The 22,515-nt window shown below is 48.2% G+C and overlaps 1 protein-coding gene across 2 annotated transcripts in view; it reads left to right on the plus strand.

The window, feature by feature from the left end:
* LOC125430709 (CREB binding protein) overlaps nt 1–21,349 on the plus strand; it is a 104,037-nt gene extending 82,688 nt beyond the window's left edge. For both annotated transcript variants that reach the window (XM_048492851.1, XM_048492852.1), the window contains exons 24-30: nt 7,241–7,387; nt 11,470–11,583; nt 13,903–14,068; nt 15,823–15,990; nt 17,221–17,385; nt 17,610–17,891; nt 18,310–21,349. In XM_048492851.1, the coding sequence (XP_048348808.1) occupies nt 7,241–7,387; nt 11,470–11,583; nt 13,903–14,068; nt 15,823–15,990; nt 17,221–17,385; nt 17,610–17,891; nt 18,310–20,391 (3,124 nt within the window). In that variant the 3' untranslated portion in view covers nt 20,392–21,349. The remainder of the gene's footprint in view (nt 1–7,240; nt 7,388–11,469; nt 11,584–13,902; nt 14,069–15,822; nt 15,991–17,220; nt 17,386–17,609; nt 17,892–18,309) is intronic.
* Nucleotides 21,350–22,515: the final 1,166 nt, after the last annotated feature.

Raw genomic sequence — 22,515 nt, forward strand, 5'->3', positions numbered from 1 at the left:
TGATTATCGCAGTATATTTATTTAATGAAGAAGAAGAGTTTGGATTTATATCCCCCCTTTCTCTCCTGCAGGAGACTCAAAGGGGCTTACAATCTCCTTGCCCTTCCCCCCTTACAACAAACACCCTGTGAGGTAGGTGGGGCTGAGAGAGCTCCGAGAAGCTGTGACTAGCCCAAGGTCATCCAGCTGGCGTGTGTGGGAGTGTACAGGCTAATCTGAATTCCCCAGATAAGCCTCCACAGCTCAGGTGGAAGAGCTGGGAATCAAACCCGGTTCCTCCAGATTAGATACACGAGCTCTTAACCTCCTACGCCACTGCTGCTCCCACTGCTGCTTAAAGACATTTTTGTCCACATTTCTCCAAAGAAAAGCTGAAGGCAGGTAACAATGATAAGTAGAAATGTTACAGACTACTTCTAAAACAAATAAAACCTCAGCCACTGCCAGAAAATACACAGCAAATCTTTTCAGCATCTTAAACACTGCAGTCTTACATGGATTCCTAAAACATATTCAGGAGGGCCTCTCCACAATGTAGCATATGTTGGAATGTGACATAAATTCAGTAAAATTTTCAAGTATTTTTGACAGTCAGAGCAACTTGGCCATATAATACCCCTTGATCTTGGGGTATTTCCCTTCCTTCAGAGCAGATTCAGAATAATTTCTGTGTCCATAAGTATATTCAGTCTGTAAAAAACTAAGAGCAAACGTTTTGTAAAATTCAGAGTGGTTTTAGGATTTTTCTGTTTCTTAATTTATGTGAGGGTTTTCTGACCAATGATTGGTCGAATTAATTATGCATTGTCTTCTGCTGTAAATTGGCAGGCGAGTGTTCGCCTGCTAAATATTATCCTCCTTAGAATTCAGAGAGAATAAAAAAATTGAATGCAGTGGTCCGCCTGCTTCTAAAAAGACTGCAATTAGATCTGTAGGATCTGGCCAGTTACCACCAGGTTTCAAACCTTCCGTTTCTGGGTGAGGTAATTGAGCAAGCGGTGGCAAATCAGCTCCAGAGGTTCCTGGATGATGCTAACATATTGGCTCCCTTCATCCGGCTTCCGCATGTCAAACCGCGCCATCCTTGGCCTGCTAGCGTGCATGTCCCAGCCCAGCCACAGCTGGGCTCGCTGTCTCCTTGCCCCAAGGCCACAGGGTTTCTGTTCTTTGTTTTGCATGTAACTAGTTCAATAGAGCTTGCCGAGGACTCCTAATCTTTCTTTCACAGGGAGTAATTCGCCTATTCTCAAAACAATGTAACTGTATTACTGTCCTTTCTCATGCTGTTATTGGGGAAATGCAAAGGTGGGGGCTTTATGGGTTGAACCAAACTGTAATCCTAAAGTATATACTGGGGCCAGGGAGCTTGGATCTCAGATTCAGCTACCTGGCTGTTGGGGCTTGACACAGTTCTAATAAAGCTCTTGGACCTTTCTTGAGACTTCTTATTGACTGGAGTACCAGACCCTTACACCACGCTGGCCATGGGACCGAGACGGTACTGGGTTGCTGTTGTGGACAAACTCCGGCTCCACTTGGACAGAGACAGTTCGGCACTGCTGGTGTTGTTAGATTTTTGTTAGTTTTTAAAGGATCCAGTGATCTGAAGAAGGAGCAAGTGAGATAACAATTGGCTTTGGAGTGGGGGATTGGTATGAGAATACTTGAGGGAATCTATAGACTTTTGATTAGTGACGGTGCAAAGTATTATATATTACAGGAAAAAAATGGCGTCAGGGACAGAGCTCAGCAGCAGAGCTCCGCTACATTAGTTTTAAAAAGAACCTTTTTAGCCCTGTGGGAGGTCTATCCGTACTCACTCTCACAGTGATTTAGTTATAACCTAGGGGTGCAAACTTCTATTACGGAGAATGTATTCCATCGTCGGTCTTGTAACAGTGGTTGTGGACAAGAGGCTTCTTAGAGCTTTGGCTATCCCACTGCTGATTTGGACTCAGCAAGCTGGTGGTGTGAGGGCCGTGTGGGCTGAGTCTGCAAGTGAAGACTTTCGGCTACAGGGCAGCGTGTTGGAGATCTGGTGGAGGCATCTAGTGGCAGGAGCTCCTCCACCTCTTGCCCTGTCTCCTGGTAGTTCGTTGGCTTGCCCCCTGCGATCTCTTCTGAGTCTGGTGGCTGATGCATGGGTGGCCTGCCAGGTGGTGAGAGCCCTTGGCTGTTCTGCCCTTGCAGTATCCACAATGTTCTGTCCACCAGAGGGTGCAGGGTTCTGGTGGCAGCAGTTCCCTATTGATCTTGGTGGTGCCCTCCCTTGGCTTTAGACAAAATCTCCTGCCTTCCTGGGGCCCTGATCATCGACTTTAACTACTGTAATTATCGGCAAAACAACGACAGCCCCCGCTGGTGAGAGCGCTGGTGGGCTGTTCCAGAAGACCTTCTGCGGACTTAGTTGCTTCCCCCTGTTTTTGATATTTTTCTTAAATGGCCTGAGAGTTAGAATAGGTTAGTTTAATGGCTATAGATTTTTAGATTGTTCAGTGAGTGGGACTGGAAACTGTATGTATTAGCTGCCTAGCAGTTAGTTAGCTGGTAAAGTATCTTGATAAATTTATTGTTCCCAGCCTACTTGTGAGGGATTGGTGTTGCACTCACTGCAACCTCCTACCACTCTTGGAAAAGAATACTCTCCACTCAAGATGTTCTTTCCATAGGAAGGTTTTACTTTAGCAGTTGCAGGGTTACACAAGTCTATTCTAAACAAGACTATAATATTATACAGAACTCTTCAGCACATACACAAAACTTAACTCAGACTCTCTCAGTCTCTATCTCTATCTCAACTTAGCATATACAATACATCTAACAGGATACTTTTCCCCGCCCCAGCATCAGCCTCTCATTGGTCTAGACAGTCACAGTTGAACTCACCAATCATGTTAAAGGTTAACTGCCGCTTCGCCCCTAGACTGACTGTCTACGGCCTTTGGGTTGAGCAGACTTCTGCTAACTTAGATGATTTTTTTATATATCATGACACCCCTTCTCATATTCTAGTTGGCAGACTTACATATACAATTCACTCAGTCATTTTTACAATTCCTAACAATGGTAACATCCTTTCAGATTTCAATTCAGGTACAGCTTTAGTAAACATGTCAGCTTGATTAAACTCATTTTCAACCTAAGTTAAAGTAATAGTTTTGTTCTGTACCATTTGTTTTACATTCTGGTATCTCACACCAATGTATTTGGTTCTGGTTTTCATGTTCAGCAAAACAGCAGACAGAGCTTGGCATTTCAAAGCATCCCAGTAACAACCCATTCCCCCTGACACACATCCTGACATTCCACTCCTCTTAAGGACCCCCCCCCCCCCCCCCCGGTTTGCTTGGGCATGCGTGATGGAATACCTTGATGAGCTTTGGAGCGCTGACATCTTCAGCGTAAACCCACTCATCGTGCCCAGGCACGAATCTTTTCCAAGAGACCAAGTATTGCAAGCGTTTGTGGAAAAAGCGAGAGTCCAGAACTTCCTGGAGTTCAAAGTGTTGGTCACCATTAACCATCAGAGGAGGAGGAGGAGTAGATGAAGGTTGCCACACATCGGGAGCCGGAGCCTTTTTGAGGAGGCTGCAATGAAACACAGGATGTATTTTACACAATGCTTTAGGTCGTTCAAGCTGAACAGTCACCTCATTGATCACTCAAGTTACTTTAAATGGCCCAATGTACTTATGGCCTAATTTAGTGTACTTATTAATGTCTCTCAAGTTCTTAGTAGAAAGGTACACTAAGTTGCCCACAGCCAAAGTAAAATGTCTGCGATGCTTGTCAGCCTTCTTCTTTTGAGAGTCCTTAGCTTTCTGTAGGGCACGTAGAATAGAGTCCCATCCCTCCACAATCTGTTGTATCCATTTCTGAGGATCAGGAGGATCAACTGCTGATTGCCCCAAGAATGAGAGGAGCTTAGCTGACCGGCCAGAAACCACCCAAAAGGTGTTTTTCCTGTGCTACTATGAACAGCATTATTATAGGCTTACTCTGCATAGAGTAGCAGGTCTATCCAATTATCCTGATGATAGTTACTGTAGCACCTGAGGTACTGCTCCAGTGTCTGATTGGAGCGTTCCAACTGGCTGTCAGATTGGGCGTGGTATGCTGATGTCAGACCTTGTTCCATGCCCAGAAGCTTCAGAAAAGCCCTCCAGAACTTTGAAACAAATTGGGGACCTCTATCAGAAATTATTTTATCAGGAGCTGAATGTAACCAGTATTTGTGCTGGATGAACAATTGAGCCAATTTTGGGGTGGATGGGATGGTGGAACAAGGAATAAAATGAACCTGTTTAGAAAACAAATCCACTACCATCCAAATTACAGTTTTACCATGGCTTTCTGATAAGTCAGTTATGAAGTCTATAGAAATCACTTTCCAGGGACCATCTGGGGCAGGAATAGGCTGCAACAGTCCATGGGGTTTGCCCGGGATGTTTTTGGCCATAGCAGACTGGACATCCTTTCACATAAGCCTCAATATCCTTTCACATAGAACACCACCAAAACTTCCTCTGTACAAGATGAAGTGTTTTCACAAAGCCCAAATGACCAGCTGATGTAGAATTGTGCCCCAGCTGGATGATTTGCTTTCGCAGCCCAGGCAGCACAAACAAGCAGTTACCCCTCCTCCGCATCCTATCCCGAAGCACCAGGGAGGGTCTGCCTTCGTCTTCTCCCGCCTGCAAAAAATCAGACAACAACAAACTGGGAGGGGTAACAACGCTGGTGGTAGGCGGGGTCAGAGTCTGTGGGTCACCCTAAAGGTGTGTCTGAGAGCGAGTTACAGCCAAGCCCAGTTGGGAGGGCATGAGAACAGTACAAGCATCTGAAAAGCATCAACTGTGCCTCCGTTATTATAGAAATCTGAATATATTATATGTGACGCTTTTTGCGAAATTGAACTTCCAGCAAACAAGTTTAATTTCTAAACAGTTTGCATAATTGTGTGTCTGCACAGAAACCCATTCGATGAACTACAGTTACACAGGTAAGTGCAAAGCTGTATTTCATCTTCGTAGGTATTCTGTGCAGCCCCACAGTGGGAGACTAGCAAGTTCAAGTAGCTTGGCAGTGGGGTGTGAGACTATATTTGACTAATGCCTGAAGAACTGTTTTGCCCACTGCAGCCTCCTTGTAGGAGTTGATGTCCACCAATAGTGTCAAAAGAGGACCACGTGGCCATCCTGCAAATGTCCTGAATATGTACATTCAATGCCTAGGCAGCCAACGCAGTTTGCGCTCTGGTGGAGTGAGAGTGAATGTCCAATGGCCAGGCCAGCCCTGATAAGTTATAGGCCAACTTCTTGGTCTTGGACACCCATCTGGAAAGGGTTTGATAGCTACTGCTTACCCTCTATGTAGTCTGTTAGAACAAATGAAAAGAGTCAAGCCCCACCATGACACAGGTCTCTTAACAGGTGGGTGCACGTTTTGTAAACCTTTGAGACAATGCTTGCAGAGTGTTTGAGCAAAGAGGGGAAAGAAACCAAACTAATGTGAAATGCTGAAATAGCAGAAAGGTGAAATTTAATTGAGAAGATAGACCAAAGCCTTTCAGGTGAAGGAGGTAATCAGGTACTACATTTTTCCCCTTTGCCCACAGAACAAAACCATCCCACCTGTGGTTATGGAACTTCCTGGTGGACTCTTTTCTGAATGCTAAGAAAACCACCTTCACCAACAGGACACTATTCTAAGGCTGAAGCAGCTCAGCTGTTAAGTGCTCACATGTTGTGGCACAATAGAGGACCTGCCCTGAATAGTTCTGGAGCTGGAGGGAATGTGACGGTCACACCTCTAGCGAAGGATTTTAGAATGGGGGTCCAAGGATGCCTGCTCCAGTGAGGCATGATTATAATGCCCTGACGTTGTCGGTTTGGACTTTGGCTACCACTGCTGAGTTTGGCAATCGGTGGGAAGAGATGCAGAAACTCCCTGCTCCAGTGGAATTGGAACACACACTGCAGTGATGTGGCAGTGATGCCTGCTCTCAAGCGATATCTCCTGTACTTCGTGTTTTCTTGCGAAGTGAACGGATCAATTTGCAGGAAAGCTCCTTGGGATAGGATCAGCATGGGAATTAATTGTGGTTGGATAGGTAATCCCAGCTCAGTTACGATGTTCTTAGTGCTGGTGTTGCAGATGGCCAACAGGAAGACCCTTTGTTGTATTGCCCACTGCCAGGTTAGGGCATCTCTTGGCACAGGCATTTTGAGGCCGTCTGTTGATATAACACATGACAGTCATGTTGTCCATATGGATCTGGATGTGAGTGCTCTTCAGAGCTGCAGACAGAAAGCTTGAAAATCTTCCCATGGCAGACCTGCGCAAGTGCAGTCCCAGTGTGAGGCTGCACAGAATACCCACAAAGATGCATATGAAGATATAATCAGTTCTGGAATACAATAGGCCAATCATCTCTCCTAAATTGATGAAATTAGTGCAAAACATGATTCCACTTGTTGATTTATCCTTGAATGAAATAGTGTTAACCATACAATTTCTGTTCGAGGAACTGTCATGTAATGGTTCTATTACAATATTTGTTTCTATTGCCAGATAATACCAGTTCCACCTGCCTAAATTCTGTTATGATTTCATCAAATACTTGGCTTGATTGTGGGCAAGCCAGTATTGCATTATAGTGATAGAATGTAAGTTTCTTTTATTAGAAAAAGAGCCCCTCCTTTCAGATTTTTTTTCCCTTACGTTCACAAACTACCCTATTTGGAAAGAGAATAGCACAAGATGTTGTTTGCACAATAGGTAGCTTTGAACTCCAAAAGCATTTTGTAAATAAATATATTGTTGAAGGCTTTCACGGCCGAATTCAACTGGTTCTGGTGGGTTTTCCGGGCTATGTGGCCGTGGTCTGGTGGATCTTGTTCCTATCATTTCGCCTGCATCTGTGGCTGGCATCTTCAGAGGTGTATCATAGAGGGAATTCTCTTCCCTCTGTGATACACCTCTGAAGCCAACAACTGGAATACTGTGCGCAACGTTCAAAGGAACAAGATCCCGTCAGACCACGGCTTCCTAATAATCCTAAGCCCAGTTGTAAATAAATCACTTAATAAAACGAGTTTCGTGCAAAGCAGGTTGATGTGGCCTTGATCCATGTTGAATGTTCATGTGCTCAATTGGATTATTTAAGCTGTTCACATTTTGCAACAGCTTAATTTCCTTTTTATTCAAATATTTTAGTGAGTGCTTTTTTTCCCTGCAGGTTTGTCGATTCCCGTGAAATGGCAGAGACCTTCCCCTACCGCACAAAGGCCCTCTTTGCTTTTGAAGAGATAGACGGCGTGGATGTTTGCTTCTTTGGCATGCATGTGCAGGAGTATGGCTGGGATTGCCCACCCCCAAACACCAGGTATTTGGGTCTTGTGTTCAGGAAAGGTCAATGGGTGCATAAGGCATGCAGGTGATTTCCATGAAGGTTTGTTTGTTCTTTCCTTGAAGCAGAGGCCTCTCCCTCTCTGTAGCCTTCTTCAACACTTACCATGTTGACCACTGCAACTCCTCCAGCTTTCCCTGATTTTGATTTTTCTCGGCCATTTCATTGCATTTTGCTTCCTGCTGCTTCTTCCTCCTCAGTATTTGTACTTCACTGTTCTCATCTTTGCCCTTATTGGTATTACACCTGTAGTAGCCAGGAATTTCTAAAAGCTTAACCTTCTGGAAGTGTCACAGATGTGCTGTGTCCCCATTGTGTGGGAAAATGCCCTTTGTGTCAAAAGCATGGGGAGAGTATGGAGGTTTTCAGGGATTTGGGGGTTGAAACGGAGCATGTTATTGACCCACTTGTCCACCCACCCACCCCACTCAGGAAGAAAATATCTCTTGAGTGAAGGAACCTGTGGAGCAGAAAACAAACTGGCTCCCTCTCAAGCTTGCTTTCCTGTTCTGTGATAGCAGAATAGTTTTTTGCATGGGAAAAGATCCCAGAAATTGGTGCTGCAAAAAAAAAAATCTTGTTAGTCTTCAAGAGTGCTGTTTATTCTTGTACTTCGTATTTGTCTGTGCTGTCACACAACCCACCTGCCTTTGTTGGATTTCAAAAAGATTATTACCGTATATACTCGTGTATAAGTCGACCCAAATATAAGTCGAGGCACCTAATTTTACCCCACAAAAAAGGTTCAAAATGTGTTCTCCGCACAAATAAAATACAGTTTTCTTCGTAGCCCCTCATGGACTCCACAAGCAACACACTACTGTCTATTCTATGCAAAGCGTAAAGGCAAAAAAACAACACATACAGTGCTATCCTCATTTCAAATGTCAAAAAGTATCTGCGGCTCCAAGTGCCCTCCCGTCCATGGAAAACTGGTCCAAATGGCTCCCTGGGTGCCAAAGGTTGCCGACCCCTGGACTAGAGTATAAGTCTAGGGTGGGAAATGCAGCAGCTACTGGTAAATTTCAAAAATAAAAATAGATACCAATAAAAAATGTTTTTGAATATTTATTTCAAAGAAAAACAATATGGTATCAACAATAACTTTAAAAGTTCTGAAGTGGAATATTAGAACATTAGAAGCAAGCCTTTATTGGCATAGAGTGAAGTGGAATATATAACTCTCACAGACAGTATCTCTTCAGAGTTTCTTAGGCCCCTTCTGCACATGTAGAATAATTCACTTTCACAATTCTTTGCAAGTGGATTTTGCTATTCCGCACAGCTGCAAAGCGCATTGAAAGTAAATTGAAAGTGTATTATTCTGCATGTGCGGAAGGGACCATAGAGAAGATGCTCAACAAGATCCCCGTTTTAAAAAGTCCCTACAGGTTCTCCTTCAACACAGATAGCTTATCATTACACAGTGCTTGCGTGGTGATGGCAGCCGCTGCCCCAAAGCAAGTCTTTTTTGCAGGTCTGCAAGCCCAGCTGGAGTTCCACCACTTTCCAAAAACACTGGATGGGGGCTGAGAGGTGCTGGCAGTGGCTGTACCCCAGGGCACCCTGTGTGTGTATGGGGGGAGGGGGCATTCCTGCCACCATGGGCTCCAATGGTGCAGATTTCCCAATGAGTATGACTCCCTAGCATTCATGGAGCTTCCTGGCCTGAACAAAAATTCTGTAACATACAATTTTAATATTCACACCTATTCATTGAATATTCACTGTGAATGAAGCTACTGGCCACCTGTAGTGCAGCGAAGCAACAGCCCAAGGCTTACCTGGGAGCTTCCTTTGTGTCCACATAGCAGGGAGCAGGTGCAGAAAAACACCCTCAGCTCCCAGCCTTTTTTCACTCGCCACCCATCCCCCCCACTCGCCACCCGTTCACTCACATATAAGTCGAGGGGGGCTTTTTTCAGCACAAAAATGTGCTGAAAAAGTAAACTTATACGCAAGTATATAAGGTATGTTAAAAGGATGATATCAGTGTTGAGTGAGATTATTTTGGTTCTTAGCTTAAGATATGCATATTTTGGTTAAAGTGAAATGTTTTACTTTTGCTTGGCTGCATTTTAACTTTATATGCACCCCCACACTAAGGTATAATTGTTAAACACTCTGGCTTTTTCTGCACAGCCAGAGGCAGCAGCTTCCCACCGGCATAAATGAAGCCGGTGGAGCATCGGGACCGCTCGCATGGTCCCATGCGGGCAGTCCCGACAACACCGCTCCCCGCAGGGGCGGCTCCGCACTGAGCCACCCAGGGTGTTTGCGAGGGACTTACCTTGCCTTCCTGTGCAGCTCCAAGCAGCTGGAAAGACACACCCAAACTTCCCTCCGACACCACTTTTAAAAAACCTCGCTCAGGGAGCGAGGTTTTAAAGCAGCATCTTTGCACAGCTTGGGCGGGCCCAGCACAGCGCCTGCTGTGCAAACAGCACCCCTAGGTGCTGTTTTCCGCCCTAGGTGCTGTTTTCCACCCGTGCGAAAACAGCCTCCCATTTTGTGGAATGTGTGTCTTAATGGCATCAGATAGCAAAGAGCACCCTCTCATCCCTTCTCAGCCATTGAAAGCTAGCCGCCTGTGCTGACAGATGTTTATTTCTATATTATTTATTAATTTGTTTATACCCCCACCCTTCTCCCCAATGGGAACCCAAACTGGCTTGTATCTCCTCCCTTTTGTCCTCACAACAACCCCGTGAGATATGTTAGACTGAGAGTGTGTGACTGGTTCAAGGTCACCCAGCCAGCTTCTATAGGAGAGTGGAGATTCGAACCTGATTCTCCAAGATCCTAGGTAAGCTGTCAAACGACTTCACCATGCTAGCAGGTAGGAGCCTGGAGCATGACTCCGAAAGAATCCTTGGACTTTCTAGAGCAGGGGTCTGCAACCTGCGGCTCCGTAGCTGCATGTGGCTCTTTCAGCCTTATACTGCGGCTCCACATGGCCTGGAGGTTGGAGGGTAGCGTGGGCTTGTTCCTCCAGACCTCCAGAGCAGCGCTGGAAGGAAAGGTGAGTTGAGGGGCTGAACCAGAGGCGGCTCCGTGCATGAGGGTGCCGCTTTTTGCATCCCCTCCACTCACCTCTCCTTCCAGAGTTGCTCTGGAGGGCTGTAGGGACACGCCCACACTACCTTCCGACCCCAGGAGGTCAGAGGGTAACATGGGCGTGTCTCTCCAGAGCAGCTGCCATCCCCCCTCTGCTATCCCTGTAGCCGCCATCCCCCCTCTGCCCCACGGAGCAGGTGACTGCCTGGTCCGTGGAGCAGAGGGGGTTTCCCTGCCTGGCACCACTGCCTCCCGCAGCACGAGAGGCGGCAGCACCAGGCAGGCCGTGGCCACCAATCCCCCTTTGCCCAACGGAGCAGGTGGCTGCCTGGTCCGTGGAGCAGAGTGGGTTTCCCTGCCCGGTGCCGCTGTCTCCCGCAGCACGAGAGGCAGCGGCACTAGGCCGCCATCCCCCCTCTGCCCCACAGAGCAGGCGGCTGCCCCATGGAGCAGAGGGGATTTCCCTGCCTGGTGCCACTGCCTCCCGCAGCACGAGAAGCGGCGGTACTGGGCAGGCCGCAGAAGCCACCCCCCTGTGCCCCACAGCGCAGGCTTCTGCCTGCTCCGTCGGGCAGAGGGGGTTTCACTGCCCGGCACCTCCGCCTCCCAGCGCTGGAAGGAAAGGGGAGTGGAGGGGCTGAACCAGAGGTGGCTCCATAGATCTTCGGAGCTGTGGAAAACGGGTCCAAATGGTTCTTTGGTTGGTAAAGGTTGCTGACCCCTGTTCTAGAGGCTGGCACAGCTGTGACTGCACAGAGGACATTCCAGGTACATCAGCCTATGCAGATCCATGTGTTTTGCTACTATTTCTTTCTTCCCCTTGTATTTCTCAGAAGTCAGAAATTACGTACACAAAACCAACAAAATGTTTAGCTGGACAAGTCCATTTGCGGCCTCATATGTGACTGTTTCTCAGAGATCCATGTGGGAACAACCACAGACATTTTACTTATTTTTCAGGACTGCCATTTTGTTGCTGACCCTTTTCCCTTTTATTGCAGGCGTGTGTACATATCCTATCTGGACAGTATTCATTTCTTCCGGCCAAGATGTCTCCGGACAGCTGTTTACCATGAAATCCTCATTGGATACATAGAATATGTCAAGAAACTCGGGTGAGCATTTTTGTGCACCACTGTTCATTCACATGCCGTGGTGGCTCTGCCTAGGGCTCTGTCAAAGGGTACAGTGTTCATTCATATCAAATAAGAGGGTCACATGGATTTGACTGAATTCTTGAAAATGTCTCTCCAGGTAGCATACGGCACCTTACCTGCCTGCGTGTACCAAGCAAAGTACATATAAATTTAGCCAGTGGTTTTCTAGGTGTTTTGCATAGGACAAAGTCAGCAGTTTTATTTATTTTTATTTATTTAATTAATTTGTATACCGCCCTCCCCCCGCAGGGCTCAGAGCGGTGTCCAGCAATCATATATCTAACATTTAAAATCAGCTAAAAACAATCAATCCCCACTAATTAAGGAACCATAAATTGCATAAATTACATACATTTCAGATGGCATCAGAAGTTCCCCCCTCCCCCTTCCTTGCGCCCACAGGAGGCCAGATGTTTCAATATAGCAAGTTTTCGATGTTATCCCACCTGGCCAAATGCCGAGCAGAACAGGTCCATTTTACAGGCCCTGCGAAAACTCTGTATGTCTCGCAGGGCCCTGATCTCACCTGTTCCACCAGATAGGGGCCAGGGCTGTAAAGGCCCTGGCTCTTTGTAGAGGCCAGCCAGATCGCTTTTGGGCCAGGGATCACCAGCAGGTCTGCCTCCAAGGAGTGGAGGGGCCTAACAGGACGGTACAGGGAGAGACGGTCCCTTAGATATTCTGGTCCAAGGCCGCAATGTATATATACATTGTTGTGTATGGCTATTTTTCTAGGAAAATATGGATTAATTTTTGGTATATTCCAGCCAAAGGGGAATGTGTGCCAGTCCTGGAAGTCCTTGCAGGGTTATGCAGATAGCAGGTGTAGGGGCAAAGTGGGCAGATGTGGGCACAGTCAGGTGTAGACATGAGTGCCATTTTGGAAATCAGAAACATTTGCTCTCCGAACCAGAACTATTATGCGTGGCTTACATTTTGCAGCATGTACATTTTATATATCATTTTTTCTGCGCCTGAGGAGGAAAACATCACCTTAGTAACTAGGTTTCTTTCCACTAATGCGATGAAGAAAAAAGGGAGATAATTGTAAATTTGTATGCAAGTCACAGTTCGTACAGTAATGAAAATACCTTCTTTATATAACCTTTTGAAAGGAGGAAGCTTCTGACATACAGTGTCATCTTCCTTTCGGGTAAGCAAAAGTATGAAGCAGCTCTGAGAGACCCAGGAATGGCTGGCAAGTGGCACATTTTTATTTAAGTTACATCTTGAGAGCAGTCTTTCTGTTTCTGGCCCTCTGCCAATCTTTCCTTTTTGATCAGATGTTGGAGGCCCATTCAGAAGTGTCCTCCATCTTTGCTACACAGGGAGAGGTTTGAGGGGAATACTTTCCCTGCATCCTACAGCTTCTTTTGGTTATTTACTTTCGTCACAGGTTGGAAGGTGAGCTCATTTGGAAGGCTCTTCAGAAGGACCCATTGGTAGTTGCTGCCCCCTCTGGAGGCTACTGCACATGCCAGGCCTTGACCTGGAGTGGACTAGCCAGAGTGCTGGATGTGGGGAGCTCAGGAGGTTGAAGCAGCATACTAGGTGGCAGCCAGGGAGGGGCAAATGTCCCCCACTTGGCTTCTTTCTGGGCTGTAAGGGTGGGGCCCTAAAATTATTAGTATAACAGACAAACAGAACATGCATCTGGTGGGAATGCACCTCAAGAACAAGGGCACCCCATCCCAACTGACTGCAGCTCCCCCCTCCCCTGGCCACCCTGTGGGCTACAATGGAGGACATTGTCGAAGTCCTGCACAGGCCTGGATTCACAGGTTTCTATTTGCATGCTCTCAGCATTCACTGGAGGGAGCCTTCCTAAGGCAAGGAGAATTCTTCTGAGGTTGCTCAGGCCACACTGGCTGATCTTGCCCATGGGGCAAATGGCCCAGGCCAAAGCATATTGGGGAACTGCAAAGCATAGGATTGCAGCTGTTCACTTTCAAGCGGTGTGCTGCTGAATTTCTTGGGGTACTGAATTGTTTTTGATTCTGCCTGCTGTGCTAGCAAAGATGTGCAGCTAGGACAGGGGTAGGGAACCTGCGGCTTTCCAGATGTTCAGGAACTACAATTCCCATCAGTCTCTGTCAGCATGGCCAATTGGCCATGCTGGTAGGGGCTGATGGGAATTGTTGTTCCTGAACATCTGGAGAGCCGCAGGTTCCCTACCCCTGAGCTAGGAAGATGCTTGTAACTCTTTTGCAATTCAGCTTTAATTATGGGAAGAAAACTGTGTTACGAGGGAACCTTTGCTTTTTCTGGGGCATGCAGGTATGTGACAGGCCATATCTGGGCCTGCCCACCAAGTGAGGGGGATGACTATATCTTCCACTGTCATCCTCCTGATCAGAAAATTCCCAAGCCCAAGCGTCTGCAAGAGTGGTACAAGAAGATGCTGGACAAGGCGTTTGCAGAAAGGATCATTCATGACTACAAGGTGAGGAGGGCGTGCTTGGCACTGGCTTCTTGGGTCATCTCTCACTAGAAAGGGCAGGCAACGTGGCTGTGCCACTGTCGTTTTGGAAGCCTGCCAGCTGTTCATGTCTAGGTTGGCCACGTTCAAAAGTACATGGAGCGCACAAGGAGGCCCTCCTGAGCCAATGACACAAATACTTCTATTTTGCAGTTTTTGTTGTTAGTTTGCAGCGGTTTGACCTCAGGGCAGCTCCCCTACAATATAAATACCATTTATCAGCATTAAATACTTGCAACATAAATGCATAAAAATTAATATAACACTAAAACCAGCCAATTTAAAAGGTGCCTAAAGATCACTCCCAGGGAAAGCAAGGAACTTGGTGACCTCACGGCACAAACCAGGGAATAGCAGTGTAGGATGGTTCAGCAAAAAATAAAGGACAGGAAGCGGGGGAAGCAGGCGATGTTAGCCATCGTTGTCCTCAACCATAGGCTCGGCAGAACACCACCGTCTTACAGGCCCTGCAGAGCTGAGCTGAGTCCTGCAGGGCCCAGGTCTCATGAGGCAGACAGGGCCGGGCCAGAGCCCAAAAAGTCCTGGTTCTAGTTCAGGACAGCCAGAGCATTCTAAGGCCAAGGATCAAGTTGTTATCTGCCATATACCCATGCTGGGGTGGGGGTGGGGGGAATTCCAAAGATAAGCTGGTCCCAGATAATTTAGGGCTTTGAGGGTCAATACCAAAACCTTGAACCTGGCTTGGTACTGTTGTCTGGAACCAGTTCAGCTGATAGTGGACAGACTGTATGTGTGCTAGGCAAGAAGTCACTATAAGGACCTGTGCCGCTGCATTCTGGACCAGTTGTAATTTCCAGAGCGGCTTCAGGAGGTAGCCCTGCATACAGCAAGTTACAGTAGTCTGATCTGGAGGTGACCATTGCATGGATCACCATGGGTAGAGCCAGGCGGAACAGGTAGGGTTCCAACTGCTGAACTTGTCAAAGATGGAAAAATGCCCTCCTGGCTGTATCTGTGAGCTAGGTCTCCAACAAAAGAGAGGCATCCAAGCTCACCCCCAAACTCCTGATGGAAGAGTTGAACTCCGTCATGAGAAATCTGTTGGAGGCGGGCCTCCCTGACCCAGACCTTCCCAACCCAGCCACAGGACTTTAGTCTTTGATGGATTCAATTTCAGACAACTTGTTTTAAGGCTCACAGCCAAGGTCTGCAATGGTGTCCAGTCAGCCGTCAGCAGATACAGTTGGATGTTATCAACATATTGATGACACCACAGCCCAAAACTGCAAACCAGCCGGATGATCGGATGCATATAGATGTTTACAGATGTGACTATTTCTGTTGCTATCTTCCATTTTGTTCTCTGCTATTTTAATATGCTTTTAATCTTTTTTTTTTCATTTTGATTGTTTTTAATCTTATTTTACAAATTATGTTGTCGCTAATGAATCACAACAAACTGTTTCCTTTCCATTATCTCTAAAACAGATGTGGTAAAGAATTACTCTGGAGCCCCCCTGAGGTTGTTGTGAATCCTGGTGCAATTAATGGAATAAGTTTATCATTGGAAGATGATGCTTTCTTTCTATTCGTTCTTCTTGCATAACTTGTGGCTGGCAGGCAATTCGAAGCATCCCCTAGTGTGGCCCGCATAGAACTACTCCCAGTGAATTTCTTCCCATTCTGTGGCCCTTCCTAAATGGGACCAGTTGCTAAACAAGGCTGTGTCTGATAAGAGAACTGCTTGTTTTTTTTAGGACATCTTCAAACAAGCAACTGAGGATCGGCTGACCAGTGCCAAAGAACTTCCTTACTTTGAAGGCGACTTTTGGCCCAACGTGCTGGAAGAGAGCATTAAAGAGCTGGAGCAAGAAGAAGAAGAAAGGAAGAAGGAGGAGAGCACTGCTGCTACTGAGACACCAGAGGTAGCTGGCTGGGACATGGAGCACCTGCATTGGCACCGTCATCTGGCTGGCTGGGGTTGGTTGGTTGGGGGGAAGTCACATGGCCGAGGGCTCCTAAGAAGATCCAGACAAACACTTCCCATCCCCACCCTGCTGAAAATTGGAGCAGGGAAAACATATGCTGGAGGCACAAAAGAAGGAGAGGATCCAATTCAGGCGGGTACAGCTTGGTTGTTGCTCTTCTTTCTGTCCTTTGAGCAGGGAGGCCCCACCTCTTCCCCTTACAGACTTTCTCTGAGCAAGGAGAGGCTTGTTCAGAAAGTTCTCTTCTGTTCTTCTGGTGTGCATGGTAGGGTAACAAGAGTGCAGCCCACCTCTTAGGTTGGAGAAGGCTGCTCACAGGGAGTGCTATCGAGACATAGTTCAGATACAGCTCTGGTGCAGACTTGGCTACAGCATGCCACTTGGCTGCCTCACTATTTTTAATCTTCTGTGAGAGAATTCTCTCCTTTCTAGAACAGGGAACTCCTAAAGAAAGCACAATGCCCTACGTAGAGACTTGTGTATTTTAGTTAACACGAGGTGTATAGAAAACCAGAATACTTCAAGACATTTGAACAGCTCAGTTCCCAATCTGCTCACCAGTCATTTTCAGGCAGCCAGTTAATCAGCCGGCTGTTTAGCTGTTCGCAGCCTGTTTGTGCCGCAGGAATCAGAAGCCTCCTGTCAAGAAAGCTTCACTGAGGCCAGCATTACCAGGCGGTGGGAGATCAGAACCTGACCCTTCAGCAGATCACAAGGATCCTCCGATCTCCTGACTCTTTCAGGGGGTGGGAGGATGGATCAGAAGCCATTCACCTGGGAGACGGCGACTCCTTGGCTAAGTCCCAGCAACATTCCCTACCTCAGAGTGGCGGGGCAGGGGCGGGGAGGACAATAAAACCTCTTTGGCTATCAGGCTGGGACACAACATAGTTCCCCGAAAAAGTGATCAGACACTGACTAGCCCCAGCTGTTCACATTGATCAGCACCTATTGATGACACCCAGGTTCAGCATAGGATTTGATCATGAATTCTTGGCACTGGTAAGCAAAACACAAGCGGTTAAATTCCAAACAGCAGTTCCATGATATCCAGACAAATGTGTTTTGTGGGTTTGTTGTTCAGCACTGCTGGGAGATGGCATATCCTTCCCAAACCTCAGCTGGTTGCAGTGAATCAGCTGAGCAGCTTCTGGCTCTCTCTGACAGGGGAGCCAGACCGACAGCAAGAACGCGAAGAAGAAGAACAACAAGAAGACCAACAAGAACAAGAGCAGCAGCATCAGCAGAGCCAGCAAGAAGAAGCCCAGCTTGCCAAACGTCTCCAACGACCTTTCCCAGAAGCTCTACGCCACCATGGAGAAGCACAAGGAGGTACCAGTCAGGGTGGTTCCTTTTTCCCCTCCTGGTTGCCTCTCCAGGGAGCGTTGCGGAGCTCGGTGCCTTGGAGAAGAACCTTGAAGCTCGTTGCCCAGTCGGCAGGGAATAGCTGTTTCCATTTCCCCAGTAGATGGGGCTGTACTGTAGGCATTGGATGTGTCGCTGATATGGTCAGAGTTTTTGGACTAACCCCTGTCACTTTGCCCATGTCCCTGCAGGTCTTTTTTGTGATTCATTTGCATGCTGGACCGGTCATCAACACGCTGCCCCCCATTGTGGACCCAGATCCATTACTCAGCTGCGATCTGATGGATGGTCGCGATGCCTTCCTCACTTTAGCCCGGGACAAGCACTGGGAGTTCTCTTCACTCCGTCGCTCCAAGTGGTCCACGCTATGTATGCTTGTGGAGCTGCATACCCAAGGGCAGGATCGTTTTGTTTACACGTGCAATGAATGCAAACACCACGTGGAAACCAGGTGGCATTGCACAGTCTGTGAGGTGAGTGAGCGCAGTGGTTTTCTTGGGAAACTGTCCAGGACTGAATTGCCACAGGTTGCTCCATATCTGTCTTCGCATCCCAGAATGTGTTCCCTCTTGTTAGTTCTACCTTGCATGCTTGGGAAACCAGTGGGGTGCCTGGGGGCTTGAGGGGGCCCCTGCATGGAGTGAACGGTCTTGGCTCTCTTGTTGAACTGGAGCCCCTTGTGTAGGCATCCCTTGTGCAGAGAGTCATGGGAAGAGTAGAGAGGTGGCAGAGACTTTGCCTTGGAGAAAACCTCTCTGCCTTGACATCTGCTTGGCAGGACTGGGGCTGGCGTTGGAGAATGTTTCTCCCACACGCTGGAGAAGGGATGGGCTGCCGGGCCTGCTTGAGAAGTCTGATGTGTGTTTCTCTGTCTCTCTGTCTTCCTCTCAGGATTACGACCTCTGCATTAACTGCTACAACACCAAGAGCCATGAACACAAGATGGTCAAGTGGGGCCTGGGTCTAGATGACGACAGCAACAGCCAAGGAGAGCAGCAGTCAAAGAGTCCGCAGGAGTCACGCCGCCTGAGCATCCAGCGCTGCATCCAGTCCCTGGTGCATGCCTGCCAGTGCCGCAACGCCAACTGCTCCCTGCCGTCCTGCCAGAAGATGAAGCGGGTCGTCCAGCACACGAAGGGCTGCAAACGCAAGACCAATGGGGGTTGCCCTGTCTGCAAGCAGCTGATTGCCCTCTGCTGCTACCATGCCAAACACTGCCAAGAGAACAAATGCCCCGTGCCCTTCTGTCTCAACATCAAACACAAGCTCCGCCAGCAGCAGCTCCAGCATCGCCTGCAGCAGGCGCAGTTGATGCGGCGAAGGATGGCCACCATGACCACCCGCAACGTGCCTCAGCAAAGTTTGCCTTCTCCTACCTCAGCCACTCCTGGGACTCCAACACAGCAGCCCAGCACCCCCCAGACCCCCCAGTCTCACCCCCAGCCTTCCCCCGCCAGCATGTCCCCGGCTGGCTTTCCCAGTGGGACAAGGACTCAGCCTCCCCAGCCACCCATTTCAGCAGGCAAACCAGCCACCCCCATGACTGTGGCTCCTCCTCCCTCCCAGCCTCCCCCAGGCGCCGTGGAAGCAGCTCGACAGATTGAAATGGAGGCTGCCCAGCAGCAGCAGCAGCAGCAGCAACAGCAGCAGCTGTACCGGGTTAGCAGCAATGGCTTGCCTCCTGGCCGAGCAGGCATAGGGAGCTCAGCGGTGGGAGCTGTCAACTCCATGCAGCAGGTGGGCATGAATGTACCCCGGCCTAACTCGGTGAGCGGCCCAGTGATGTCCAACCTGCAGCCTGGGCAGTGGCAGTCCGCGCCCTTGCCTCAGCAGCAGCCCCTGCAGCCGGGCATGCCGAGGCCCGTCATGCCCATGGCAGCCCAGCCAGCTGTCTCTGGGCCCAGGATGCCCGGTGTGCAGCCACCACCCCGCAGCATTCCCCCCAACGCTTTGCAGGAGTTGCTGCGGACTTTGAAATCGCCGAGCTCCCCCCAGCAGCAGCAGCAAGTGCTGAATATTCTGAAGTCCAACCCTCAGCTCATGGCTGCTTTCATCAAGCAGAGAACAGCCAAATACGTAGCAAATCAGCCAAGCATGCAGCAACCCCAGCCGCCCCCTCCAGCAGGCCTGCATGCTCAGTCCAGCTTACAGAACATGAATGCGCTGCAGGCTGGGGGCCAGAGGCCCGGGGTGCCTCCTCAGCAGTCCGGCATGGGTGGCTTGAATGCCCAGAACCAGGCAGTTCTGGCCCCCAGTCACAATGCAAGCATGGCCAACATGAGCCCTCAGTACCGGGAGATCCTGAGAAGGCAGCTCCTGCAGCAGCAAGGCAGCCCTGGCCTCGCCACTCATAATCAGTTCCAGCCTCCGGCACCGGCCTCGGGAGGCTATTCCCAAGCCCTGCCGCAGCCGCAGCAGCGCCTCTCGCTCCAAGGGGGAGCCCTGGGACAGATGGCTCAGCTGAACCCGCTGGGAACAGACGTCAGCCCCAACATCCAGCAAACTTTGCAGCAGCGCATGCTGCAGCAGCAGCAGCAGCAGATGAAGCAACAGATTGGCGCCACAGCTCAGCCCAACCCCATGAGCCCCCAGCAGCACATGCTCTCAGGACAACCACCGCCGCCTCACCTTCCTGGCCAGCAGATCACCCCTTCCCTCAGCAGCCAGGTGCGGTCCCCAGCGCCAGTGCAGTCTCCCCGCCCTCAGTCCCAGCCGCCACATTCCAGCCCGTCGCCCCGGCTGCAGCCCCAGCCATCGCCCCACCACGCCTCTCCACAGACCGGCTCCCCGCATCCCGGGCTGGCGGTGACGATGGCCGGCTCCCTGGAGCAGGGACACCTGGGCACCCCTGAACAAAGTGCAATGCTGCCCCAACTCAACCCCCCCAACAGGAATGTGTTACCAAATGAATTAGCCCTGGTTGGCGACACTACAGGTGGTGACACACTCGAGAAATTTGTGGAGGGCTTGTAGCATCATGGGAGCATGCCGGCCTCTCCCAGAACACTTTGTACTGCAAAAAGACATCTCGCTTGATGTGAGACTGGTCCTTCACGTACCCACAGAAGGATGAATTGCTGTTTTAAAAAAATACAAAGAATATATATTTTTTGTTAAAGCCAACCAGGTGTGGTTCAGATAACCTGGTCTCCTTTCCTTTGTTGTTGATGTTGTTGTTGTGGGGTTCTTTTGTTCTGTTGTTACCGTTTACTTTGCTTTTTTTTAAAGAGGAAAACAAATCCATTATATTCATAAATTTTATTTGTACTTCCAAGACTAAGCAGTTGTGTTTGAGAAAGGAATATTATTTGGAAACTGTTTCCTGAAATAATGCAGCATTCTTCTAGCGTATCTTGCTCATTTTCTGATATGGTGCAGAAAGATTTTTTTTCTTAGGTTCAACTCTGCAGGTATCTGAAGTATTATGACCCCTGGAAAAAGACAGGAACCGACTCTTGCACACACAAACACGTATTGCAGACGCAGAAGCTGGTTTTGTTTCTCTGATGAAACTGGTTTTAGATTTTAAAAATAAGGACGGATCAGTTCTTTGTCTGCTAATTTTAATACAGAAGTATATTCTTTTCTTTCATTATTTGATGTGAAACTTGAAATGAGGAAAAGCAATTTTAGTGTAAATCATGCAAGCTCTATAATTATAAATACGGAAAATTCAACAAGATTCAATCACTGTATAGAAGGGGGGAACAAACATTTCTTACTTCTATCGCATATTGTTAAATAAACTGTGCAACAGCCAGAAAGGGGGGGGCCTCCTTGAACTCATGTACATGGTATTAACTCTTAGTGTTTGGGGGGTTTTTTGTTATGAAAATGCTGTTTTCAACATTGTATTTGGACTATGCATGTCTTTTTTCCATTGTATATAAAGTATTGCTTAAAAGTGATATAAATTACTGAAGTTTTTTAACATGTATTTTGTTCTTTTAAATCCATGTAAGAATGTTTTAAGGTTTTTATTTATTTATACCTATTTTGGATCATGTTCTTTGTAATGATTTGGCTATAATTATTCACACCCTCATTACACGACCCCGGCCAGTGGACTTCACAGGCAGCATCCCTGGGTGCTCTTAGAGAAACGGGGAAAAACCCATAATTGGCTCCCCTTTTCCCTCCTTGAGTGTTAATGGGAATAAATCATTAATCATCTTTTTAATAATCTACAGTTTAGAGAAGAGTCACCCATCGAACTTCCTGAATTAAGTCAGGGCCACTTTGAAAGGCTGAGAGAACAAAAGTCTTTCTCTAGCGCAGAAGTGGGGCCAAGCCCCAGAAGGCTCAACAGGGGACAAAGCAGGACAAAAATGACACTTCCGTTGGTTCTTGGTGCTCTGGGTGGTCTGCTTGGGTTTTTGTATGGGGAATTGCTGCTTCCTTTCATCAGACCATTTTGTAACACTGAATAAGACGCGAGACTCCATCTCTCCTGCCCCCCTCAGTGAGCTTTACGGGAAACAGTTGAACCCACCGTACATTTCAGATGCCCAGATGTGAGGCGGCGATAGTTGTCAAACCCCTCCTCGCCCCAATGGGATGGAAAGCCCTGATGCTGTGTCTTATGTTGTGTACTTATTAAGGGCAGGCCGGGGGGGGGGGGGGGGGGCCCCTGTTTGTGATCAAAGAGACAAAACTTGAAATGTGCTGGTGTTTTTAATAAAGCTGGTAAAAATACATTGAAGGATGGTCCTAGTTGGCTCAGTGCCCTGGTAGGGTCAGTGGAGGTTGGCAGGGTGGGGCAGAAGGCCCTCGGGTCACCACTAATTGAAATAATTATGCGGCGGGTGGTGTGATGCAGTAGGCCCTTCTTTGCCTGAGCTCCTCACCCAGTTACAGTGAGATTGTCCTTGTGAGGCCAGTGGTCTGGCCCAGTCAAAGGCAACTTCAGGTCTCTAGTGGTGTTCTGCTAGGCTGCTGCAGCAGGGGCAGGGAGTGTGAAGAGCATGTGATGCCGGACAGGGTACTGGTGCAAGAGGCATTGCTGCTCTCCAGCTCTGCAATGACCCTGTTGAGATATGGTGAGCAGAAGTACTATTTCAAATGAGGTCACACCATAGATCTCGCCAGGGGCATGAT

This window comes from Sphaerodactylus townsendi, linkage group LG04, assembly GCF_021028975.2.
Source record: "Sphaerodactylus townsendi isolate TG3544 linkage group LG04, MPM_Stown_v2.3, whole genome shotgun sequence".
In the NCBI taxonomy this organism is placed as follows: Eukaryota; Metazoa; Chordata; class Lepidosauria; order Squamata; family Sphaerodactylidae; genus Sphaerodactylus; species Sphaerodactylus townsendi.